Raw genomic sequence first — 27,534 nt, forward strand, 5'->3', positions numbered from 1 at the left:
AACCTTCTCTGCTCTAAGGAGAACAACCCCAGCTTCTCCAGTCTCTCCACATCACTGAAGTCCCTCATCCCCGGGACCATTCTGGTCAATCTCCCCTTAACCTTCTCTGCTCTAAGGAGAACAACCCCAGCTTCTCCAGTCTCTCCACATCACTGAAGTCCCTCATCCCTGGAACCATTCTGGTCAATCTCCCCTTAACCTTCTCTGCTCTAAGGAGAACAACCCCAGCTACTCCAGTCTCTCCACATCACTGAAGTCCCTCATCCCCGGGACCATTCTGGTCAATCTCCCCTTAACCTTCTCTGCTCTAAGGAGAACAACCCCAGCTTCTCCAGTCTCTCCGCATCACTGAAGTCCCTCATCCCCGGGACCATTCTGGTCAATCTCCTCCTTAACCTTCTCTGCTCTAAGGAGAACAACCCCAGCTTCTCCAGTCTCTCCACATAACAGAAGTCCCTCATCCCTGGGACCATTCTGGTCAATCTCCTCCTTAACCTTCTCTGCTCCGAGGAGAACAATCCCAGCTTCTCCAGTCTCTCCACGTCACTGAAGTCCCTCATCCCTGGGACCATTCTGGTCAATCTCCTCCTTAACCTTCTCTGCTCTAAGGAGAACAACCCCAGCTTCTCCAGTCTCTCCATGTAACTGAAGTCCCTCATCCCTGGGACCATTCTGGTCAATCTCCTCCTTAACCTTCTCTGCTCCGAGGAGAACAACCCCAGCTTCTCCAGCCTCTCCACGTCACTGAAGTCCCTCACCCCAGGTAACATTTTAATACCTATCCCCTGCACCCTCGCCTCTCCTGTGCTCGCTGTATTACATTGGCTCCCGGTCTGGCAACAGCTCCATTTCAAAATTCTCATCCTGGTTTTCAAATCCCTCCAAGGCTTCCTCGTCCCCTCCCTATGAGGAGAGATTGGGTCGATTGGGCTTATACTCGCTGGAGTTTAGAAGAATGAGAGGGGATCTCACTGAAACTTATAAAATTCTAACAGGACTGGACAGACTAGATGCAGGAAGGATGTTCCCGATGGTCGGGGAGTCCAGAACCAGGGGTCACAGTCTAAAGATAAGGGGTAGGTCATTTAGAACAGAGATGAGGAGGAATTTCTTCACCCAGAGAGTGGTGAACCTGTGGAATTCTCTACCACAGAAGGCAGTTGAGGCCAATTCATTAAATATATACAAGAAGGAGTTAGATATATTTCTCAAGGCTAAAGGGATCAAGGGATATGGGGAGAAGGCAGGGACTGGGTACTGAATTTGGATGATCAGCCATGATCGCATTGAATGGCGGAGCAGGCTCGAGGGGCCGAATGGCCTACTCCTGCTCCTATCTTCTATGTTTCTATCTCTGTAACCTCCTCCAGCCCCACAACCCTCCGAGATCTCTGCGCTCCTCCAATTCCAGCCTCTTGCGCATCCCCCCAATTTCCATCACTCCGCCATTGGTGGCCGTGCCTTCAGCCGCCTGGGCCCCGAGCTCTGGAATTCCCTCTCCGCCTCTCTCTCCTCCTTTAAGACACTCCTTAAAACCGACCTCTTCGACCAAGCTTTTGGTCACCTGCCCTAATACCTCCTGATGTGGCTCGGTGTCAAATTTTTTGTTTGATGTTCTCTCCTGTGAGGTGCCTCGGGACGTGTTACTACGTAAAAGGCGCTATATAAATACAAGTTGTTTTTGTTGCCTTGAGAAGAGGGGAACGGAATCCCAGAGAAAGACGTCAGAACTATTAATCCTTTGCACAAATGTGGTTCCTCATGGGAGACTGGAAGTCTAACCTTACGACAGGCAACTAAAAGCACGACGAATAGTCCCTCTGTATAAATAAAACACTTGAATGGTCAAAAAAAAATGATATGTAATATAAGAGGAACTTTGGTTCCGCGGAGAGTCGGGACATGTTGGGATTGTCAACCTGGATCTTGAGCCTCATTGGTTGTCGTCCAGTGTTTCGTGTGGATTGTCCAGGCACCTCAAACATTCATGTCTGTCGTGGCGCAGTGGGTAGCACTCTCTGGCCTCTGAATCAGAAGGTCATGGGTTCGAGTCCCACTCCAGAGACTTGAGCCCATAATCCAGGCCGACACTCTCCAGTGCCAGTACTGAGGGAGCGCTGCACTGTCGGAGGGGCAGTACTGAGGGAGCGCTGCAGTGTTGGAGGGGCAGTACTGAGGGAGCGCCGCACTGTCGGAGGGGCAGTACTGAGGGAGCGCCGCACTGTCGGAGGGGCAGTACTGAGGGAGCGCCGCACTGTCGGAGGGGCAGTACTGAGGGAGCGCCGCACTGTTGGTGGGGCAGTAGTGAGGGAGCGCTGCAGTGTTGGAGGGGCAGTACTGAGGGAGCGCCGCACTGTCGGAGGGGCAGTGCTGAGGGAGCGCCGCACTGTCGGAGGGGCAGTACTGAGGGAGCGCTGCAGTGTTGGAGGGGCAGTACTGAGGGAGCGCCGCACTGTCGGAGGGACAGTACTGAGGGAGTGCCGCACTGTCGGAGGGGCAGTACTGAGGGAGCACCGCACTGTCGGAGGGACAGTACTGAGGGAGCGCCTCACTGTCGGAGGGACAGTACTGAGGGAGCGCTGCACTGTCAGAAGAGCCGTCTTTCGGATGAGACGATAAATCGAGGCCCGTCTGCTCTCTCAGGTGGATATAGAAGATCCCGCAGCCACTATTTGGAAGAAGAGCAGGGGGAAGTTCTCCCTGATGTTCCGGGGCCAATATTTATCCTTCAAACCAACACCTAAAACAGAATTATCTGAGTGCTGTTTGTGGGAGCTTGCTGTGCGCAAATTGGCCGCTGCGTTTCCTACATTACAACAGTGACTGCACTTGAAAAGTACTTCATTGGCTGTGAAGCGCTTTGGGACATCCCGGGTGACATGAATCAGTCATTCATGAAAGAATGACTTATGAAATAGTACTGAGCGACCTACGGGTGGCGCTGTCCAGGGAGAATATAAATACTCGGGCACGCGCCCAGCTTGCTCAGGACATTCTTTAACAGGAACTAGTGAAGGACACAACTAGACCTCCATGTTGTAAAACAGTTAATTAAAGCTTTGTTTAACGCTTAGACCAAGTGCCTAGTAGTTTTCTTAAGGCCCCGGGGTCTTGAAATGCACAAGTCTTTTTCGTTACGCTCAGCGGTCTCGTTCCTCACACCTCCCTCTCTCCCTCTCTCTCTCTCTCCTAGACTCCGCTACACCTTGCGGTCATCACGAAGCAGAACAGTGTCGTCGGGCAACTGGTGGCCAACGGGGCCTCTCGGGTGCTCCTGGACCGCAACGGGCAGACGGCGGTCCACCTGGCCTGCGAGCACAGCAGCCTAGAGTGCCTGCAGTCCCTGCTGGGGAGCGGGCAGGAGAGCATCGACCTGGAGATCAGGAATTACGACGGTAAGCCGAAGGCAGGAGGTCCTCTCTCTCCAGCCCAGCCTCCAGACCTTGCACACACACCTTGATAATTAATTGGTGAGGGTGTTGGTGATAAGTTAACTTTTTTATTTATTCGTTCTTGGGATGTGGGCGTTGCTGGCAAGGCCAGCATTTATTGCCCATCCCTAATTGCCCTTGAGAAGGTGGTGGTGAGCCGCCTTCTTGAACCGCTGCAGTCCGTGTGGTGAAGGTGCTCCCACAGTGCTGTTCGGGAGGGAGTTCCAGGATTTTGACCCAGCGACGATGAAGGAGTGGCCAAAAAACCTCCAAGTCCGGATGGTGTGTGACTTGGAGGGAAACTTGGAGGTGGTGGTGTTCCCATGCGCCTGCTGCCCTTGTCCTTCTAGGTGGTAGAGGTCGTGGGTTTGGGCGGCGCTCCCTCAGTACTGCCCCTCCGACAGTGCGGCGCTCCCTCAGTACTGCCCCTCCGACAGTGCAGCGCTCCCTCAGCACTGCCCCTCCGACACTGCGGCGCTCCCTCAGTACTGCCCCTCCGACAGTGCGGCGCTCCCTCAGTACTGCCCCTCCGACAGTTCAGCGCTCCCTCAGCACTGCCCCTCCGACACTGCGGCGCTCCCTCAGTACTGACCCTTCGACAGTGCGGCGCTCCCTCAGTACTGCCCCTCCGACAGTGCAGCGCTCCCTCAGTACTGCCCCTCCGACAGTGCGGCGCTCCCTCAGTACTGCCCCTCCGACAGTGCGGCGCTCCCTCAGTACTGACCCTCCGACAGTGCGGCACTCCCTCAGTACTGCCCCTCCGACAGTGCGGCGCTCTCTCAGTACTGCTCGTCCGACAGTGCGGCGCTCCCTCAGTACTGCCCCTCCGACAGTGCGGTGCTCCCTCAGTACTGCCCCTCCGACCGTGCGGCGCTCCCTCAGTACTGCCCCTCTGACAGTGCGGCGTTCCCTCAGTACTGCCCCTCCGACAGTGCGGCGCTCCCTCAGTACTTCCCCTCCGACAGTGCAGCGCTCCCTCAGTACTGCCCCTCCGACAGTGCGGCGCTCCCTCAGTACTTCCCCACCGACAGTGCAGCGCTCCCTCAGTCCTGCCCCTCCGACAGTGCGGGCTCCCTCAGTACTGCCCCTCCGACAGTGCGGTGCTCCCTCAGTACTGCCCCTCCGACAGTGCGGCGCTCCCTCAGTACTGCCCCTCCGACAGTGCGGGCTCCCTCAGTACTGCCCCTCCGACAGTGCGGGCTCCCTCAGTACTGCCCCTCCAACAGTGCGGCGCTCCCTCAGTACTGCCCCTCCGACAATGCGGCGCTCCCTCAGCACTGCCCCTCCGACAGTGCGGCGCTCCCTCAGTGCTGCCCCTCCGACAGTGCGGCGCTCCCTCAGTACTGCCCCTCCGACAGTGCGGCGCTCCCTCAGTACTGCCCCTCCGACAATGCGGCACTCCCTCAGCACTGCCCCTCCGACAGTGCGGCACTCCCTCAGTGCTGCCCCTCCGACAGTGCGGCGCTCCCTCAGTACTGCCCCTCCGACAGTGCGGCGCTCCCTCAGTACTGCCCCTCCGACAATGCGGCACTCCCTCAGCACTGCCCCTCCGACAGTGCGGCGCTCCCTCAGTGCTGCCCCTCCGACAGTGCGGCGCTCCCTCAGTACTGCCCCTCCGACAGTGTGGCGCTCCCTCAGCATTGCGCTGGAGTGTCAGCCTAGCTTTACATGCTCAAGTCCCTGGAGTGGGACTTGAAACCACGATCTTCTGACTCAGAGGCGAGAGAGAGAGAGAGAGAGTGCTACTTACTGAGCCACAGCTGGCACTGTGTGAGTCAGGGGGAAGGAGTGGGAGGGAGGGGAGGGAGTGAGTGAGGGGGAGGAGAGGGAGGGGAGGCAGGGAGGGAGTGAACGAGTGAGGCAGGAGGGAGGGGAGGGCGGGAGGGCAGGAGATCGCTCTGAATCTCGCAAGAGGGTGGGGCACTGGGATCTTCCTGTGCTGGGAGCTCTGATATCGAGCTTGACCCTCTGAGTTCCACGGGGAGTTACTTACGGATGACCAGCTCTCATTACTCAGACGTAGCAGATGGCTGATTTGAATAGTTTCTGTTCTTGTTACGACTCGTTGACTGCACCAGCGATTCACTAAAAACAGACACCGCCTGGCTTAGCGCTGACTTCACCTTTCTAAGTAATGCACTCGCGGTTTTCTCACCATTCAACAACAGTTCTGTCATTTAGATTTTATTTTTATAGGCAATTTTTCAATTTACTGTAATTTAAATAGAATCCATTTCTCGAGTCAAACACAGACTCACACACACTCACACACTCACACGCACACACGCACACACTTTCACACTCACACGCACACACTCAAGCACACACTCACTTACATACTCACACTCACACACACACACTCACGCAGACACTAACACACACTCACACACACACTCACACTTACACACACTCAAACACACACACACTGACACTCTCACACACACTCACACACACAGACACACTCGCACACACTCATGCACACACTAACACACACTCACACACACAACCACACAAGCACACACACTCACTCACACACACACTCACACACTCTCAAACACTCACTCACACACATACTCACACACACACTCACACACTTACACACTCACGCACACACATACACAAACTCACACGCACTCACACACACACTCCCACACACACAGACACACACTCACACACACACACTCAACCACACAGACTCACGCACACACACACTCACACACATTCATGCACGCACACACTCACACACTTACACTCACGCTCATACACTAACGCACGCTCTCACACACACACACACTCATGCACAAACACACTCACACACACACACACACACTCACACACTCACACTCACACACTCACAAACACACACACTCACACGCACACTCACATGCACACTCTCGCACACTCACACACACTCACACACACACTCACTCACACACACACACTCACTCACACACACACACACACACACACACACTCACACACTCACTCACACACTCATACACTCACACACTCTCACACACTCACTCACACACTCACACACTCACACACTCTCACACACTCACTCACACACACACACACTCACACACTCTCACACACTCACACACACTCTCTCACACACACACTCACACACACTCTCACACACTCACACACACACACACACACTCTCACACACTCACACACACAAACTCACACACTCTCACACACTCACACACACTCTCACACACACACACTCACACACACTCTCACACACTCACACACACACACACACAAACTCACACACTCTCACACACTCACACACACTCTCTCACACACACACACTCACACACACACTCACACACTCTCACACACTCACACACACAAACTCACACACTCTCACACACACACACACACACACACACACACACACTCACACTAAAGGGAGGTGACTGCCTCTATCACATCGTCTGTGGGCAGTGTCCGCTGTCCTATTCTGCATCCCCCCTCTTGTCCCCATTTCTATCTCTCTCTCCCTTCCCTGTGTTTTCTGTTGCTTTCGCTCCGTGGGCCGCCGGGACTTGCTGTGTGTGTCTCCCAGCACTCAGGATGCCTGTGGCTTTGGCAGAGGCCCTTCAGCACTGTAGTGCATGCTGGGATGGCCAAGCCTCTATGACGTGCCGCTGGATCTCTGTTCTCCCTTCACCTCACTCCCCAGCAAGAGAACTGCTGGCAATCACTTGCCCACACAGCCAGGAGAGTGCCACGCTCTGGACAGAGGAGGGGAGCGCTTGCCAGATAATACGTCAGCCTGAGCTACCTCCAAAACCCTGGCACAAATCCCAGCGCCCTCTCTGCACAAACCAGGGCGATGCCAAGCAGAACCTCGGGACCCAGGCACAAGGCGCCAGAGACAAGCCCCACTCACACCATTCACCCACACGTAAGCTGGTAGCCATGCTCATAGGGGCCCGTATCATGAGCAGCACCAACAGACTGGGAGTAAAAGGATGAATGAAAGGCTCGCATTTGGGGTCTGACATGAATCAGTCATTTATGAAAGAAAGACATATGAAATAGTACTGAGCGGCCTGCGGGTGGCGCTGTCCAGGGAGAGTATAAATACTCGGGCACGGGCCCAGCTTGCGCAGGACATTCTTAACAGGAACTAGTGAAGGACACAACTGGACCGCCATGTTGTAAAACAGTTGATTAAAGCTTTGTTTAACGCTTAGACCAAGTGCCTAGTCGTTTTCTTACGCCAGGGTCGTTCTCCTTAGAGCAGAGAAGGTTAAGGGGAGATTTAATAGAGGCGTTTAAAATTATGAGTGGTTTTGATAGACTAGTGGGGAGAAACTGATTATACTGGCAGGAGGGTCGGTAACCAGAGGACACAGATTGAAGATAATCGGCAAAAGAACCAGAGGGGGAGATGAGGAGAATTGTTTTAACGCAGTGAGTTGTTGTGATCTGGAACATGCTTCCTGAAAGGGCGGTGGGAGCAGATTCAATAGGAACTTTCAAAAGGGCATTGGATAAACACTTGAAGCAAAAAAATGTGCAGGGCCACGGGGGAAGAGAAGGGGAAGAGTGGGGCTAATTGGAGAGCTCTTTCAAAGAGCCGGCACATTAATGATGGGCCAAATGGCCTCTTTCTGCATTGTATCATTCTATGATTCTATGGGTCTATGAAATAGTCGCATTTCTATAGCGCCTTTCACCACCTCAGGACGTCCCAGAGCGCTTTACAGCCAATGAAGTTCATTTTGGAGTGTAGTCACTGTTGTAATGTAGGAAACACGACAGACAAATTGCACACAGCAAGCTCCCACAAACAGCAATGCGATAATGACTGGATCATCTGTTTTTAGTGATGTTGGTTAAAGGATAAATATTGGCCCCAGGACAATCACTCCTGGATACTCAGACTCTCTCAGTAGTGGCACTGGAGGAGTCGGCCTGCATTATGGCCATGGCGCTATTGGAAGATGAGCAGGGGGGAGTTCTCCCCGGTGTCCTGGGTCCAATATAAATCCCTCAACCAACATCACCTAAAACAGATGATCTGGTCATTATCACATTGCAGTTTGTGGGAGCTTGCTGTGCGCAAATTGGCTGCCGCGTTTCCTACATTACAACAGTGACTACACTCCAAAAGCACTTCATTCTCAGCCAGTGGTGCAGTGGGTCGCACCCTCACCACTGAGTCAGAAGGTTGTGGGTTCAAGTCCCACTCCAGGGACTTGAGCACAAAAATCTAGGCTGACACACCCAGTGCAGTACTGAGGGAGCGCTGCACTGTCGGAGGTGTAGTACTGAGGGAGCGCTGCACTGTCAGAGGTGCAGTACTGAGGGAGCGCTGCACTGTCGGAGGTGTAGTACTGAGGGAGCGTCGCACTGTCGGAGGGGCAGTACTGAGGGAGCGCCGCACTGTCGGAGGTGCAGTACTGAGGGAGCGCTGCACTGTCGGAGGTGTAGTACTGAGGGAGCGTCGCACTGTCGGAGGTGCAGTACTGAGGGAGCGCTGCACTGTCGGAGGTGTAGTACTGAGGGAGCGTCGCACTGTCGGAGGGGTAATACTGAGGGAGCGCTGCACTGTCGGAGGTGTAGTACTGAGGGAGCGTCGCACTGTCGGAGGTGCAGTACTGAGGGAGCGCTGCACTGTCGGAGGTGTAGTACTGAGGGAGCGTCGCACTGTCGGAGGTGCAGTACTGAGGGAGCGCTGCACTGTCGGAGGTGTAGTACTGAGGGAGCGCTGCACTGTCGGAGGGGTAGTACTGAGGGAGCGCTGCACTGTCGGAGGGGTAGTACTGAGGGAGCGCTGCACTGTCGGAGGGGTAGTACTGAGGGAGCGCTGCACTGTCGGAGGGGTAGTACTGAGGGAGCGCTGCACTGTCGGAGGGGTAGTACTGAGGGAGCGCTGCACTGTCGGAGGGGTAGTACTGAGGGAGCGCTGCACTGTCGGAGGGGTAGTACTGAGGGAGCGCTGCACTGTCGGAGGGGTAGTACTGAGGGAGCGCTGCACTGTCGGAGGGGTAGTACTGAGGGAGCGCTGCACTGTCGGAGGGGTAGTACTGAGGGAGCGCTGCACTGTCGGAGGGGTAGTACTGAGGGAGCGTCGCACTGTCGGAGGGGTAATACTGAGGGAGCGTCGCACTGTCGGAGGGGTAGTACTGAGGGAGCGCTGCACTGTCGGAGGGGTAGTACTGAGGGAGCGCCGCACTGTCGGTGGGGCAGTACTGAGGGAGCGGCGCACTGTCGGAGGGGCAGTACTGAGGGAGCGCCGCACTGTCGGAGGGGCAGTACTGAGGGAGCGCCGCACTGTCGGAGGGGCAGTACTGAGGGAGCGCCGCACTGTCGGAGGGGCGGTACTGAGGGAGCACCGCACTGTCGGAGGGGCAGTACTGAGGGAGCGCCGCACTGTCGGAGGGGCAGTACTGAGGAGCGCTGCACTGTCGGAGGGGCAGTACTGAGGGAGCGCCGCACTGTCGGAGGGGTAGTACTGAGGGAGCGCCGCACTGTCGGGAGGGGCAGTACTGAGGGAGCGCCGCACTGTCGGAGGGGCAGTACTGAGGGAGCACCGCACTGTCGGAGGGGCAGTACTGAGGGAGCGCTGCACTGTCGGAGGGGCAGTACTGAGGGAGTGCCGCACTGTCGGAGGGGCCGTACAGAGGGAGCACCGCACTGTCGTAGGGGCAGTACTGAGGGAGCGCCGCACTGTCGGAGGGGCAGTACTGAGGGAGCACCGCACTGTCGGAGGGGCAGTACTGAGGGAACACCGCACTGTCGGAGGGACAGTACTGAGGGAGCGTGGCACTGTCGGAGGGGTAGTACTGAGGGAGCGCCGCATTGTCGGAGGGGCAGTACTGAGGGAGCGCTGCACTGTCGGAGGGGCAGTACTGAGGGAGCGTCGCACTGTCGGAGGGGCAGTACTGAGGGAGCGCTGCACTGTCGGAGGGGCAGTACTGAGGGAGCGCTGCACTGTCGGAGGGGCAGTACTGAGGGAGCGTCGCACTGTCGGAGGGGCAGTACTGAGGGAGTGCTGCACTGTCGGAGGGACAGTACTGAGGGATCGCCGTACTGTCGGAGGGGCGGTACTGAGGGAGCACCGCACTGTCCGAGGGACAATACTGAGGGAGCGCCACACTGTTGGAGGGGCAGTACTGAGGGAGCGCCGCACTGTCGGAGGGGCAGTACTGAGGGAGCGCCGCACTGTCGGAGGGGCAGTACTGAGGGAGCGCTGCACTGTCGGAGGGGCAGTACTGAGGGATCGCCGTACTGTCGGAGGGGCAGTACTGAAGGAGCAACGCACTGTCGGAGGGGCAGTACTGAGGGAGCGCCGCACTGTCGGAGGGGCAGTACTGAGGAGCGCTGCACTGTCGGAGGTGCAGTACTGAGGGAGCGCCGCACTGTCGGAGGAGCAGTACTGAGGAGCGCTGCACTGTCGGAGGGGCAGTACTGAGGGAGTGCTGCACTGTTGGAGGGGCAGTACTGAGGGAGTGCTGCACTGTTGGAGGTGCAGTACTGAGGGAGCGCCGCACTGTCGGAGGAGCAGTACTGAGCAGCGCTGCACTGTCGGAGGGGCAGTACTGAGGGAGTGCTGCACTGTCGGAGGGGCAGTACTGAGGGAGAGCTGCACTGTCAGAGGGGCAGTACTGAGGGAGCACCGCACTGTCGGAGGGACAATACTGAGTGAGCGCCGCACTGTCGGATGGGCAGTATTGAGGGAGCGCCGCACTGTCGGAGGGGCAGTACTGAGGGAGCGCTGCACTGTCGGAGCGGCAGTACTGAGGGAGCGCCGCACTGTCGGGGTGCAGTACTGAGGGAGTGCTGCACTCTCGGAGGGGCAGTACTGAGGGAGCGCCACACTGTCGGAGGGGCTTTACTGAGGGAGCGCCGCACTGTCGGAGGGGCAGTACTGAGGGAGCGCAGCATTGTCGGAGGGGCAGTACTGAGGGAGCGCTGCACTGTCGGAGGGGCAGTACTGAGGGAGTGCCGCACTGTCGGAGGGGCAGTACTGAGGGAGCGCCGCACTGTCGGGGTGCAGTACTGAGGGAGTGCCACACTGTCGGAGGGGCAGTACTGAGGGAGCGCTGCACTGTCGGAGGGGCAGTACTGAGGGAACACCGCACTGTTGGGGGGGCAGTACTGAGGGAGCGTCACACTGTCGGAGGGGCAGTACTGAGGGAGCGCCGCACTGTCGGAGGGGCAGTACTGAGGGAGCGCCGCACTGTCGGAGGGGCAGTAGTGAGGGAGCGCCGCACTGTCGGAGGGGCAGTACTGAGGGAGCGCCGCACTGTTGGAGGGGCAGTACTGAGGGAGCGCCGCACTGTTGGAGGGGCAGTACTGAGGGAGCGCCGCACTGTTGGAGGGGCAGTACTGAGGGAGCGCCGCACTGTTGGAGGGGCAGTACTGAAGGAGCGCCGCACTGTCGGAGGGGCAGTACTGAGGGAGCGCCGCACTGTCGGAGGGGCAGTACTGAGGGAGCGCCGCACTGTCGGAGTGGCAGTACTGAGGGAGTGCCGCACTGTCGGAGGGGCAGTACTGAGGGAGCGTCACACTGTCGGAGGGGCAGTACTGAGGGAGCGCCGCACTGTCGGAGGGGCAGTACTGAGGGAGCGCCGCACTGTCGGAGGGTCAGTAGTGAGGGAGCGCCGCACTGTCGGAGGGGCAGTACTGAGGGAGCGCCGCACTGTTGGAGGGGCAGTACTGAGGGAGTGCCGCACTGTTGGAGGGGCAGTACTGAAGGAGCGCCGCACTGTCGGAGGGGCAGTACTGAAGGAGCGCCGCACTGTCGGAGGGGCAGTACTGAGGGAGCGCCGCACTGTCGGAGGGGCAGTACTGAAGGAGCGCCGCACTGTCGGAGGTGCCGTCTTTCGGATGAGTCGTTAAACCGAGGCCCCGTCTGCCCTCTCAGGCGGCCTTGAAATATTTATCCCTCAACCAACATCACTAAAACACAGATTATCTGGTCATTGTCACATTGCTGTTTGTGGGAGCTTGCTGTGCGCAAATTGGCTGCTGCGTTTCCTACATTACAACAGCGACTGCACTCCAAAAAAAGTACTTCATTGGCTGTGAAGTGCTTTGGGACGTCCGGAGGTGGTGAAGGGAAATGTAGGAATTCAAGTTCCTTATTTCACTTGCGTCCTGCCCACAGCTTTAAAACTCCGGGATTCCCTCTGCCCCTTTTACCGGCCCGACCTAACCTGAGCTTCGGTCTAGCCAGGACTCCCTGATTTGTCTCCCCATCCCTCCCACTCCCCTCAACCTTCGAGCCTTTTCCTGCATTTCGAAGGCTTCACCCACCTGAGGGATTGTCAGGTTATAAATGTATATATGAAAAAAACAACAATTTTCTTCACTTCCTTTCTCTGTGTGTTATTATTTATAGATCTGGGGCTTTGCGACGCAGTTTGATATTAATAAACCTGCTCAGAAAGCCCCCAGAATCACAAGCCGCATTAGCCAATGTCACTCCTGTGTTTTTTTTTCCTTTTTGGGCCTTCTGTTGCCTAGGTTACACGCCGCTCCACGTCGCAGTGAACAGCCAGCACAAGGAGATCGTCTCGCACCTCTTGGAGCAGGGCGCCGACGTCGATGCTGTGGTACGGCCGGTGGGGGGGGGAGCCTTTCGCCACTCCGCTACCTCTCAACTTTGCCCTCTGGGGTCAGCGGGTCGAAGGGATGGGGGGGCAGCCCGCCCAGCCAATCGGAGGGCGGCTGAGGAAGGGAAGGCCACCAATGGGAATCTGCACAGAGGTGGTGGTGAGAGTGGGACGGGATCGGAACTAATCTGAGGAAGTGCATACTTGCCTTAGGGGCGGGCGCGACGATCCATGGGGTTGGTCCCTGAGGTGAGAGGGTTGTCCTATGAGGAGAGATTGAGTAGATTGGGCCTGTACTCTCTAGAGTTTAGAACATAACAACATAAGAATTCGGAGCAGGAGTAGGCCACACGGCCCCTCGAGCCTGCTCCGCCATTCAATAAGATCATGGCTGAACTTCGACCTCAACTCCACTTTCCCGCCCGATCCCCATATCCCTCGAATCCCCTAGAGTCCAAAAATCTATCGATCTCTGTCTTGAATATACTCAACGACTGAGCATTCAGGGGTAGAGAATTACAAAGATTCACCGCCCTCTGAGTGAAGAAATTTCTCCTCATCTCAGTCCTAAATGGCCGACCTCTTATCCTAAGACTGTGACCCCTGGTTCTAGGCGCTCCAGCCAGGGGAAACATCCTCCCTGCATCTACCCTGTCAAGCCCTCTCAGAATCTTGTAAGTTTTAATGAGATCACCTCTCATTCTTCTAAACTCCAGAGAATATAGGCCCATTCTGCACAATGAAGAATACACAAGGAGAACGAGAGGTGATCTCATTGAAACATACAAGATTCTGAGGGGGATTGACAGGGTAGATGCTGAGAGGTTGTTTCCCCCTGGCTGGAGTGTCTAGAACCAGGGGTCACAGTCTCAGGATAAGGGTTCGGCCATTTAAAGCTGAGATGAGGAGGAGTTTCTTCACTCAGAGGGCGGTGAATCTTTGGAATTCTCTGCCCCAGAGGGCTGTGGAGGCTCAGTCGTTGAGTATATTCAAGGCTGAGATCGATAGATTTTTGGACTCTAGGGGAATCAAGGGATATGGGGATCGGGCGGGAAAGTGGAGTTGAGGTCGATGATCAGCCATGATGGAATGGCGGAGCAGGCTCGAGGGGCTGGGATTGGGTCTCATGGGATTCTATGCAAAGGGAGTGAGGGGAATGGGATTGGGGCTAATGGAATCACACACAAAGGGAGTGAGGGGAATGGGATTGGGGCTAATGGGATCACACACAAAGGGAGTGAGTAGAATGGGATTGGGTCGAATGGAATCACACACAAAGGGAGTGAGTGGAATGGGATTGGGTCTAATGGGATCACACACAAAGGGAGTGAGGGGAATGGGATTGGGGCTAATGGGATTCTATACAAAGGGAGTGAGGGGAATGGGATTGGGGCTAATGGGATCACACACAAAGGGAGTGAGGGGAATGGGATTGGGTCTAATGGGATTCTATACAAAGGGAGTGAGGAGAATGGGATTGGGTCTAATGGGATTCTATACAAAGGGAGTGAGGGGAATGGGATTGGGGCTAATGGGATCACACACAAAGGGAGTGAGGGGAATGGGATTGGGTCTAATGGGATTCTATACAAAGGGAGTGAGGGGAATGGGATTGGGGCTAATGGGATCACACACAAAGGGAGTGAGGGGAATGGGATTGGGTCTAATGGGATCCTATACAAAGGGAGTGAGGGGAATGGGATTGGGGCTAATGGGATCACACACAAAGGGAGTGAGGGGAATGGGATTGGGTCTAATGGGATCCTATACAAAGGGAGTGAGGGGAATGGGATTGGGGCTAATGGGGTTCTATACAAAGGGAGTGAGGGGAATGGGATTGGGACTAATGGGGTTCTATACAAAGGGAGTGAGGGGAATGGGATTGGGACTAATGGGGTTCTATACAAAGGGAGTGAGGGGAATGGGATTGGGCCTAATGGGATTCTATACAAAGGGAGTGAGGGGAATGGGATTGGGACAAATGGGATTCTATACAAAGGGAGTGAGGAGAATGGGATTGGGAGTAATGGGGTTCTATACAAAGGGAGTGAGGGGAATGGGCTTGGGCCTAATGGGATTCTATACAAAGGGAGTGAGGGGAATGGGATTGGGGCTAATGGGATTCTATACAAAGGGAGTGAGGGGAATGGGATTGGGCCTAATGGGATTCTATACAAAGGGAGTGAGGGGAATGGGATTGGGGCTAATGGGATCACACACAAAGGGAGTGAGGGGAATGGGATTGGGACTAATGGGGTTCTATACAAAGGGAGTGAGGGGAATGGGATTGGGACTAATGGGGTTCTATACAAAGGGAGTGAGGGGAATGGGATTGGGGCTAATGGGATCACACACAAAGGGAGTGAGGGGAATGGGATTGGGACTAATGGGGTTCTATACAAAGGGAGTGAGGGGAATGGGATTGGGACTAATGGGATCACACACAAAGGGAGTGATGGGAATGGGATTGGGACTAATGGGGTTCTATACAAAGGGAGTGAGAGGAATGGGATTGGGACTAATGGGATTCTTTACAAAGGGAGTGAGGAGAATGGGATTGGGACTAATGGGATTCTATACAAAGGGAGTGAGGGGAATGGGATTGGGGCTAATGGGATTCTATACAAAGGGAGTGAGGGGAATGGGATTGGGGCTAATGGGATTCTATACAAAGGGAGTGAGGGGAATGGGATTGGGCCTAATGGGATTCTATACAAAGGGAGTGAGGGGAATGGGATTGGGACTAATGGGATTCTATACAAAGGGAGTGAGGGGAATGGGATTAGGGCTAATGGGATTCTATACAAAGGGAGTGAGGGGAATGGGATTGGGGCTAATGGGATTCTATACAAAGGGAGTGATGGGAATGGGATTGGGACTAATGGGATTCTATACAAAGGGAGTGAGGGGAATGGGATTGGGACTAATGGGATTCTATACAAAGGGAGTGAGGAGAATGGGATTGGGACTAATGGGATTCTATACAAAGGGAGTGAGGGGAATGGGATTGGGACTAATGGGATTCTATACAAAGGGAGTGAGGGGACAGGGATTGGGACTAATGGGATTCTATACAAAGGGAGTGAGGGGAATGGGATTGGGACTAATGGGATTCTGTACAAAGGGAGTGAGGGGAATGGGATAGGGTCTACTGGGGTTCTATACAAAGGGAGTGAGGGGAATGGGATTGGGACTAATGGGATTCTATACAAAGGGAGTGAGGAGAATGGGATTGGGACTAATGGGGTTCTATACAATGGGAGTGAGGGGAATGGGATTGGGACTAATGGGATTCTATACAAAGGGAGTGAGGAGAATGGGATTGGGTCTAATGGGGTTCTATACAAAGGGAGTGAGGGGAATGGGATTGGGACTAATGGGGTTCTATACAAAGGGAGTGAGGGGAATGGGATTGGGACTAATGGGATTCTATACAAAGGGCGTGAGGGGAATGGGATTGGGCCTAATGGGATTCTATACAAAGGGAGTGAGGGGAATGGGATTGGGGCTAATGGGATTCTATACAAAGGGAGTGAGGGGAATGGGATTGGGACTAATGGGATTCTATACAAAGGGAGTGAGGGGAATGGGATTGGGACTAATGGGATTCTATACAAAGGGAGTGAGGAGAATGGGATTGGGACTAATGGGATTCTATACAAAGGGAGTGAGGGGAATGGGCTTGGGTCTAATGGGATCACACACAAAGGGAGTGAGGGGAATGGGATTGGGGCTAATGGGATTCTATACAAAGGGAGTGAGGGGAATGGGCTTGGGTCTAATGGGATCACACACAAAGGGAGTGAGGGGAATGGGATTGGGGCTAATGGGATTCTATACAAAGGGAGTGAGGGGAATGGGCTTGGGGCTAATGGGATTCTATACAAAGGGAGTGAGGGGAATGGGATTGGGACTAATGGGATTCGATACAAAGGGAGTGAGGGGAATGGGATTGGGACTAATGGGATTCTATACAAAGGGAGTGAGGAGAATGGGATTGGGACTAATGGGATTCTATACAAAGGGAGTGAGGGGAATGGGCTTGGGTCTAATGGGATCACACACAAAGGGAGTGAGGGGAATGGGATTGGGGCTAATGGGATTCTATACAAAGGGAGTGAGGGGAATGGGCTTGGGTCTAATGGGATCACACACAAAGGGAGTGAGGGGAATGGGATTGGGGCTAATGGGATTCTATACAAAGGGAGTGAGGGGAATGGGCTTGGGGCTAATGGGATTCTATTCAAAGGGAGTGAGGGGAATGGGATTGGGACTAATGGGATTCTATACAAAGGGAGTGAGGGGAATGGGATTGGGACTAATGGGATTCTGTACAAAGGGAGTGAGAGGAATGGGATTGGGACTAATGGGATTCTATACAAAGGGAGTGAGGGGAATGGGATTGGGCCTAATGGGATTCTATACAAAGGGAGTGAGGGGAATGGGATTGGGCCTAATGGGGTTCTATACAAAGGGAGTGAGGGGAATGGGATTGGGCCTAATGGGATTCTATACAAAGGGAGTGAGGGGAATGGGATTGGGACTAATGGGATTCTATACAAAGGGAGTGAGGGGAATGGGATTGGGGCTAATGCGGTTCTATACAAAGGGAGTGAGGGGAATGGACTTGGGCCTAATGGGATTCTATACAAAGGGAGTGAAGAGAATGGGATTGGGACTAATGGGATTCTATACAAAGGGAGTGAGGGGAATGGGATTGGGCCTAATGGGATTCTATACAAAGGGAGTGAGGGGAATGGGATTGGGGCTAATGCGGTTCTATACAAAGGGAGTGAGGGGAATGGACTTGGGCCTAATGGGATTCTATACAAAGGGAGTGAGGAGAATGGGATTGGGACTAATGGGATTCTATACAAAGGGAGTGAGGGGAATGGGATTGGGCCTAATGCGATTCTATACAAAGGGAGTGAGGGGAATGGGCTTTGGACTAATGGGATTCTATACAAAGGGAGTGAGGGGAATGGGATTGGGGCTAATGGGATTCTATACAAAGGGAGTGAGGGGAATGGGATTGGGACTAATGGGATTCTATACAAAGCGAGTGAGGGGAATGGGATTGGGACTAATGGGATTCTATACAAAGGGAGTGAGGGGAATGGGATTGGGCCTAATGGGATTCTATACAAAGGGAGTGAGGGGAATGGGATTGGGACTAATGGGATTCTATACAAAGGGAGTGAGGGGAATGGGATTGGGACTAATGGAATTCTATACAAAGGGAGTGAGGGGAATGGGATTGGGCCTAATGGGGTTCTATACAAAGGGAGTGAGGGGAATGGGATTGGGCCTAATGGGATTCTATACAAAGGGAGTGAGGGGAATGGGATTGGGACTAATGGGATTCTATACAAAGGGAGTGAGGGGAATGGGATTGGGACTAATGGGATTCACTACGAGTCCCTGGGAATTCTTGTTATTAATATATCATTTCGGTTATGCTTCTTGCAGGATATTAAGAGCGGTCGGAGCCCCCTGGTTCATGCTGTGGAGAATAATTGCATGGACATGGTGATTCTGCTGTTACAGGTAAGAGCTTCTCCTGTTCAAAGACTGTGGCGAGAGTGAGGGGGTTAATTTACTCGGCCAGGGTTAGATGCCTTGGGTCAGGGATTAGGGGTGGGAGGAGCCCAAGCAGATGCAAGAAAATCTTAATACAACAGCACAGAAACACCTCCAAGTTTCTCTAAGTACATCGGGGCTGCTCCTCAGCACTTGGCTGCACTCCACGGTCCCCACGTTCCTGATCTTGGGCCACCAGGAGAGGAGGGAGAGCGGGCAAGTCGGAGGACGTGGGAGGAGGACCGCTGGTGGAGCGGGCAAGTCGCAGGACCTTCTCTTCCTCGGAGGAGGACTGCTCGTGGAGCGGGCAAGTCGGATGATCTCGGAGGAGGACCGCTGGTGGAGCGGGCAAGTCGGAGGACCTGGGAGGAGGACCGCTGGTGGAGTGGGCAAGTCGGAGGACCTTCTTTTCCTCGGAGGAGGACCGCTGGTGGGCCTGGCCAAGTGGAGGATGCAGAGAAACTCCAGTACGATTTGGACAGGTTGGGTGATTGGGCAGACGCGTGGCAGATGCAGTATAATGTGGATAAATGCGAGGTTATCCACTTTGGTGGCAAAGACAGGAAGGCAGATTATTATCTGAACGGCAATAGATTGGGAGAAGGGGAAGTGCAACAAGACCTGGGTGTCCTTGTGCACCAGTTGCTCAAGGTAAGCATGCAGGTGCAGCAGGCGGTTAAGAAGGCAAATGGTATGTTGGCCTTCATAGCGAGAGGGTTCGAGTACAGGAGCAAGGATGTCTTGCTGCAGTTGTAAAGCACCTTGGTGAGACCACATCTGGAGTATTGTGTGCAGTTTTGGTCACCTCATCTGAGGAAGGATGTTCTTGCCATGGAGGGAGTGCAGCGAAGATTCACCAGACTGATACCTGGGATGCCAGGAATGACATATGAGGAGAGATTGGGTCGATTGGGCTTATACTCGCTGGAGTTTAGAAGAATGAGAGGGGATCTCAATGAAACTTATAAAATTCTAACAGGACTAGATAGACTAGATGCAGGAAGGATATTCCCGATGGCAGGGGAGTCTAGAACCAGGGGTCACAGTCTAAGGATAAGGGGTAAGCTATTTAGGACAGAGATGAGGAGGAATTTCTTCACCCAGAGAGTGGTGAACCTGTGGAATTCTCTACCACAGAAGGCAGTGGAGGCCAATTCATTAAATATATTCAAGAAGGAGTTGGATATATTTGTTAAGGCTAAAGGGATCAAGGGATATGGGGAGAAAGCAGGGACAGGGTACTGAATTTGGATGATCAGCCATGATCTAATTAAATGGCGGAGCAGGCTCGAGAGGCCGAATGGCCTACTCCTGCTCCTATCTTCTATGTTTCAATGCCATCAACAGGTCCAGGTAGCGGGCGGTCAAGGTGGCGGCCATTCGTCCCGACTGCACGCCTCTCTGCCGCTTCTGTGTTCGCGCTCCGGGTGTCCCCTGGAGAGGGAGCACGCGGTGTCCGCCAGTACGCTCGAGGCCTCCCGCAACCACTGGACCCCAGAGGGACTGGGGCTTCATTTAGCCCATTTATCATTTACAGTGTGTGGCCTTTTAAGTCAGGCCGCACTTGTTACCTCGTAATTGATGGTGACATCAGTCATTAATCACGGCAGTTAACATAAAGGTGTCACGTACAATGGATTGAGTGGAGCCGAGCAACAGGAGTGAGCCTGTGCGCGTTCGCCTGCAGCTGGTTTCCCTTGGCAACAGGATTGGCACAGCAAGCTCCCACAAACAACAATGAGATATATGACCAGATCATCAGATTTTAGTGATGTTGGTTCAGGGATAAATATTGACCCCAGGACACCGAGGAGAACTCCCGCTGCTCTTCTTCCAAGTAGTGGGCATGAAATCTTTTCCATCCACCTTTTCCATCCACCATCCACCTTGGTTTAACGTCTCATTCGAAAGACGGCACCTCCGACAGTGCAGCGCTCCCTCAGTACTGCCCCTCTGACAGTGCGGCGCTCCCTCAGTACTGCCCCTCCGACAGTGCGGCGCTCCCTCAGTACTGCCCCTCCGACAGTGCGGTGCTCCCTCAGTACTGCCCCTCCGACAGTGCGGCGCTCCCTCAGTACTGCCCCTCTGACAGTGCGGCGCTCCCTCAGTACTGCTCCTCCGACAGTGCGGCGCTCCCTCAGTACTGCCCCTCCGACAGTGCGGCGCTCCCTCAGCACTGCCCCCTCAGTACTGCCCCTCCGACAGATTATGAGGCCCAAGTCTCTGGAGTGGGCCTCGAACCTTAGGACCTTCTGACTCTGAGGCAAGAGAGTGCTGCCCGCTGAGCCACGGGCTGACACCTACCGATGGTGCGATGACTCCCAATGGAATCGCAGGGATCTGACGGCCAATTTGTTTCCCTCTGTCGACAGCACGGGGCCAATGTCAACCTGCAGACCTACTCAGGAAACACCGCCCTGCATTCCTGCAGTGGCCGCGGGTTAATGGAGATCGTCAAGGTTCTGCTGAAGAATGGGGCAGATAGCAGCGTTAAGAACTGTCACAACGACACGTCGCTTATGGTGGCCAAGAACAAGAAGGTTGGTTTGAACATAGATAAGAACGTAAGACGTCGGAGCAGGAGTTGGCCATTCAGCCCCTCGAGCCTGCTCCGCCATTCAATAAGATCATGGCTGGTCTGATCTTGGCCTCAACTCCACTTCCCTGCCCGCTCCCCATAACCCTTGACCCCCTTATCGTTCAAAAATCTGTCTATCTCCACCTTAAATGTATTTAATGACCCAGCCTCCACGGCTCTCTGGGGCAGAGAATTCCACAGATTTACGACCCTCTGAGAGAAGAAATTCCTCCTCATCTCAGTTCTAAAAGGGCGACCCTTTATTCTGAAACTGTGCCCCGAGTTCTAGATTCCCCCACGAAGGGAAACATCCTCTCTGCATCTACCCTGTCGAGCCCCCTCAGAATCTTACAAGTTTCAATAAGATCCCCTCCCATTCTTCTAAACTCCAATGAGTATAGGCCCAGCCTGCTCAACCTTTCTTCATAAGTCAAACCCCTTCATCTCAGGAATCAACCTCGTGAACCTTCTCTGAACTGCCTCCAATGCAAGTATATCCTTCCTTAAAGAAGGTGACCAAAATTGGAAGGAGAGGCCGCTGGTTGAACTGGGAAAGCCCTACTTCTACTGCCAGGCCCAGACCGGGCCTACTCGCAAGGATGCTCACTATGTGGTGCAGGTCAAAGGGCGCGAGGCTCCGTCCCGGGACGGTTTGGTCTGAAGGTGCGGACCCAATGCTCTCGGTAGAGTTCCATTGGGACCAGCACCTCCTCGCCAGCCCCAGGCTCCTCTTCTCCAATGTGAAGCCAGCCAGTGTCTGCAGGCTGCACCCTTAATCCTGTCCTCACTCAATGTCCCACACACACACACTCACACATCGCCTCACACTCACATATCAGCTCGCACTCACATATCAGCTCACACTCACACATCGCCTCACACTCACATATCGCCCCTCACTCACATATCGCCTCACACTCACATATCACCTCACACTCACACATCGCCTCACACTCACACATCGCCTCACACTCACACATCGCCTCACACTCACATATCACCTCACACTCACATATCACCTCACACTCACATATCAGCACACACTCACACATCGCCTCACACTCACATATCACCTCACACTCACATATCACCTCACACTCACATATCAGCACGCACTCACACATCGCCTCACATTCACATATCACCTCACACTCACATATCACCTCACACTCACATATCAGCACACACTCACACATCGCCTCACACTCACACATCGCCTCACACTCACATATCAGCACACACTCACATATCACCTCACACTCACATATCACCTCACACTCACATATCACCTCACACTCACATATCAGCTCACACTCACATATCACCTCACACTCACATATCACCTCACACTCACATATCAGCTCACACTCACATATCACCTCACACTCACATATCACCTCACACTCACATATCACCTCACACTCACATATCAGCTCACACTCACATATCAGCTCACACTCATATATCACCTCACACTCACATATCAGCACACACTCACATATCAGCTCACACTCACATATCACCTCGCACTCACACACATCTCCTCACACTCACATATCACCTCACACTCACATATCAGCTCACACTCACATATCACCTCACACTCACATATCAGCACACACTCACATATCACCTCACACTCACATATCACCTCACACTCACATATCAGCACACACTCACATATCACCTCACACTCACATATCAGCACACACTCACATATCACCTCACACTCACATATCAGCACACACTCACATATCAGCTCACACTCACATATCACCTCGCACTCACACACATCTCCTCACACTCACACACATCTCCTCACACTCACATCTCACCTCACACTCACACACATCTCCTCACACTCACACATATCACCTCACACTCACACACACATCTCCTCACACTCACACACATCTCCTCACACTCACATCTCACCTCACACTCACACACATCTCCTCACACTCACACATCTCACCTCACACTCACACACATCTCCTCACACTCACACATATCACCTCACACTCACACACATCTCCTCACACTCACACACACTCACACACTTTCACACACACTCTCACACACACTCTCTCACACACACTCTCACACTCACACACTCTCACACTAACACACACATCTCCTCACACACACAAGTTCCCCTCCAAGTCACACACCATCTTGACTTAGAAGTATATGCCATGGAGAGAGTGCAGCAAAGATTCACCAGACTGATACCTGGGATGGCAGGAATAACGTATGAGGAGAGATTGGGTCGATTAGGCTTATATTCGCTGGAGTTTAGAAGAATGAGAGGGGATCTCATTGAAACATATAAAATTCTAACAGGACTGGACAGACTAGATGCAGGAAGGATGTTCCCGATGGCGGGGGAGTCCAGAAGCAGGGGTCACAGTCTAAGGATAAGGGGTAAGCCATTTAGGACAGAGATGAGGAGGAATTTCTTCACCCAGAGAGTGGTGAACCTGTGGAATTCTCTACCACAGAAGGCAGTAGAGGCCAATTCATTAAATATATTCAAGAAGGAGTTAGATATATTTCTCAAGGCTAAAGGGATCAAGGGATATGGGGAGAAAGCAGGGACAGGGTACTGAATTTGGATGATCAGCCATGACCTCATTAAAGGCGGAGCAGGCTCGAAGGGCTGAATGGCCTACTCCTGCTCCTATCTTCTATGTTTCTATGAAACAGCCCACCTGGGACTGTAGGTCCATGGACTAGTGCCCGCGGAGGGTTGATGGGTACAGGCGCTGCCCAGTGTGGTTCGGAGCCACTGAGCTGCCAGGTTTGGCTCCAGGGCTCGTGTCCAGTTCGGAGATCGCATTCACCGCACTTGGCCCTCAGCACTTCTGGGCGTTGGAATCGAAATCCAACCCAGCTCCCTGCACCTGATCATGGCCCAGAGGCCTCTGCAAGCGAGCGAGCGCATGTGTGTGAGAGTGAGAAAGTGTGTCCATGTGTAGGAATGTGAGTTGGTGCCAGTGAGAGTGCGGGGTGCAGCGGCAGAGTGCGTTAGTGTTGGTCTGAGTGTGTGTCCGTGACAGTGTGTGCCCGTGAGTGTGTGTGAGGACGAGTGTGAGTCAGTGAGGGTGTGTGCGTGGGTGTGAGTGCGTTATGAGAGTGCGTTAGTGAGAGTGTGTGAGAGAGAGTGTGTGTGAGAGAGTGTGTGTGAGTGTGTGTGTGTGGGTGTGAGTGCGTTAGTGAGAGTGCGTTAGTGAGAGTGTGTGAGAGAAAGTGTGTGTGAGAGAATGTGTGTGTGAGTGTGTGTGCGTGGGTGTGAGTGCATTAGTGAGAGTGTGTTAGTGAGAGTGTGTTAGTGAGAGTGTGTGAGAGAGAGTGTGTGTGAGAGAGTGTGTGTGTGAGTGTGTGTGCGTGGGTGTGAGTGTGTTAGTGAGAGTGTGTGCGAAAGGGCATGAGCAGATGTGTGTTAGTGTGACAGTGTGTACGAGTGTATGAGAGTGTGTGTGAGTGTGGGAGAGTGTGTGTGTGAGTGTGAGAGAGTGTGTGTGTGTGAGTGTGAGAGTGTGTGTGTGTGAGTGTGTCTGCGGGGGTGTGAGTGTGTTAGTGAGAGTGCGCGAGAGGGCGTGAGCAGATGTGTGTTAGTGTGACAGTGTGTATGAGTGTATGAGAGTGTGTGTGAGTGTGGGAGAGTGTGTGAGTGAGTGTGAGAGACTGTGTGTGTGTGAGTGTGAGTGAGTGTGAGAGAGTGTGTGTGAGTGTGAGAGAGTCTTTGTGTGTGAGTGTGAGAGAGTGTGTGTGAGTGAGTGTGAGAAAGTGTGTGTGAGTGTGAGAGAGTCTTTGTGTGTGAGTGTGAGAGAGTGTGTGTGAGTGAGTGTGAGAAAGTGTGTGTGAGTGTGAGAGAGTCTTTGTGTGTGAGTGTGAGAGAGTGTGTGTGAGTGAGTGTGAGAAAGTGTGTGTGAGTGTGAGGGAGTCTTTGTGTGTGTGTGAGAGAGTGTGTGTGAGTGAGTGTGAGAGAGTGTGTGTGTGTGTGTGTGTGAGAGTGTGTTTTTTTGTTATTTGTTTATGGGATGTGGGCATCGCTGTCAAGACCAGCATTTATTGCCCATCCCTAATTGCCCCTTGAGAAGGTGGCGCTGAGCCACCTTCTTGAACCGCTGCAGTCCGTGTGGTGAAGGTGCTCCCACAGTGCTGTTAGGGAGGGAGTTCCAGGATTTTGACCCAGCGACAATGAAGGATCGGCTGATATATCTCCAAGTCGGGATGGTGTGTGACTTGGAGGGGAACTTGGAGTGGGTGGTGTTCCCATGCGCCTGCTGCCCATGTCCTTCTAGGTGGAAGAGGTCGCGGGTTTGGGAGGTGCTGCCGAAGAAGCCTTGGCGAGTTGCTGCAGTGCATCTTGTAGATGGTACACACTGCAGCCACGGTGCGCCGGTGGTGGAGGGAGTGAATGTTTAAGGTGGTGGATGGGGTGCCAATCAAGTGGGCTGCTTTGTCCTGGATGGCGTTGAGCTTCTTGAGTGTTGTTGGGAGCTACACTCATCCAGGCAAGAGGTTGACTTAAAGGTCTAGGATAAGAGACCTCTTGGTAACGATGTGATGTGAGGAATTGGAACCACCTCGAGGAACGGGAGCTGCCTCCAAGCAACTGGAATCATAGAAAGATACGGCACAGAAGGATGCCATTCGGCCCATCATGCCTGTGCTGGCTCTTTGGTATAGCGATCCAATTATCCCCGCTCCCCCTCCTCTTTCCCCATCGCCCTATATCTTTATTCCCTTCAACCGAGCACAGAATCTAGCCCCTCTACAAGTGGCAGGCTAGAGGTCAAGGGAGATGTTCCGACTGCCTCACCGTGCTCTCTGTGTTTTTTCCCCAGGTGATTGACATCCTCCGAGGGAAGGCCAGCCGGTCTGTGCCGCAGCCCCCGCCGAACCAGAGGCCGCCCAGCGTGGTCAAGGACTGGGACTCGCCGAGCAGCAAGTCCAGCTCGCCCCTCCCCACGCCCAATGGTCAGTACCAGCTTCAAGCCGACTTCCCCGGGCCCGCTTGTCCACACCAAGGGGCAGAGTGGGCGGAGAGACTGTGACGTAATAAAACTCACTACGCACTTGGTTTGAGTGTAAAGCAAGGCTTTAATCAACTTGTTTCAGAACATGGAGGCCTAGTCGTACTTCACTAGTTCCTGTCTTACAAAATGTCCCTGTCAAGCTGGGCCCACGCCCGAGTATTTATACTCCTTGGACGGCGCCACCAGCTGGCCGTCCAGTGTTATTTCATGAGTAGTTTCTTTATGATGATGAGATTTATAACACCGCTGAAAATATCAAGCCGAATATTAGCTGTTTCAATATTTATATTAGGAATTAAAGTCACTGTGTGCCTTACGTAAATCAAGTCCAGCTCGCCTCTCCCCACGCCCAATGGCCAGTACCAGCTTCAAGCCAGCTTCCCCGGGCCCGCTTGTACGTGCCAAGGGGCAGAGTGGGCGGAGAGACTGTATATTGGGAGGAGGCGAGGGGGGGTGGCAAACAAGGCAGCGTCCTCCTCAAGCTTCAAGGTTGGGATCCAACCCGGACTGATGGGTTAGGGTCGGGGGTCTATCCAAAATGAGGCCTGGGGGGGCGAAATTCATTCAGGCCTACAGCGCAAAACATGCTCATAGAGGATCGACAGACCTTTATCGCCACACCAAATGTTCATGTTCATTGACCTGAATGTGGGCCTCACCTTTGACCTGGGTGTAGGCCTCATGATTAACCTGAATGTAGGCCTCACCTTTGACCTCAATGTAGGCCTCACCTTTGACCTGGATGTAGGCCTCACCTTTGACCTGGATGTAGGCCTCATGATTGACCTGAATGTTGGCCTCACCTTTGACCTGGATGTAGGCCTCACCTTTGACCTGGATATAGGCCTCATGATAACCTGAATGTGGGCCTCACCTTTGACCTCAATGTAGGCCTCACCTTTGACCTGAAGGTAGGCCTCACCTTTGAGCTGAATGTAGGCCTCACCTTTGACCTGGACGTAGGCCTCACCTTTGACCTGGATGTAGGCCTCATGATAACCTGAATGTAGGCCTCACCTTTGACCTGAATGTAGGCCTCACCTTTGATCTGAATGTAGGCCTCACCTTTGAGCTGAATGTAGGCCTCACCTTTGACCTGAATGTAGGCCTCACCTTTGACCTGGATGTAGGCCCCACCAGTAAGAGCCAAACCCCACCGTGTCTCGCGCAGGCCAGGCCGGGTGGAGGGGGCAGTCCCGCCATCCAGTTGGGTTTTGACAACGGAACTATAGCTTTGAAGGGCACTATGTTTACTCCCACCAGCCCACAGGTCACCACGGTTACTGGGACTGTTCTCCTTGGAGCAGGGAAGGTTAAGG

General features: G+C 53.8%; 1 protein-coding gene across 1 annotated transcript in view; it reads left to right on the forward strand.

Moving 5' to 3' along the window:
- Window positions 1-27,534, forward strand: part of bcl3 (BCL3 transcription coactivator) — a 125,427-nt gene that overhangs the window by 95,231 nt on the left and 2,662 nt on the right. Inside the window, exons 4-8 of the mRNA XM_086003953.1 lie at window positions 3,194-3,395; window positions 12,924-13,012; window positions 18,482-18,559; window positions 20,965-21,132; window positions 26,024-26,156. Coding sequence (XP_085860079.1) covers window positions 3,194-3,395; window positions 12,924-13,012; window positions 18,482-18,559; window positions 20,965-21,132; window positions 26,024-26,156 — 670 coding nt within the window. The remainder of the gene's footprint in view (window positions 1-3,193; window positions 3,396-12,923; window positions 13,013-18,481; window positions 18,560-20,964; window positions 21,133-26,023; window positions 26,157-27,534) is intronic.

This window comes from Somniosus microcephalus, chromosome 12 (genome assembly GCF_052327205.1).
Source record: "Somniosus microcephalus isolate GS21.2 chromosome 12, FLI_Smic_1.0, whole genome shotgun sequence".
Taxonomy (NCBI): domain Eukaryota; kingdom Metazoa; phylum Chordata; class Chondrichthyes; order Squaliformes; family Somniosidae; genus Somniosus; species Somniosus microcephalus.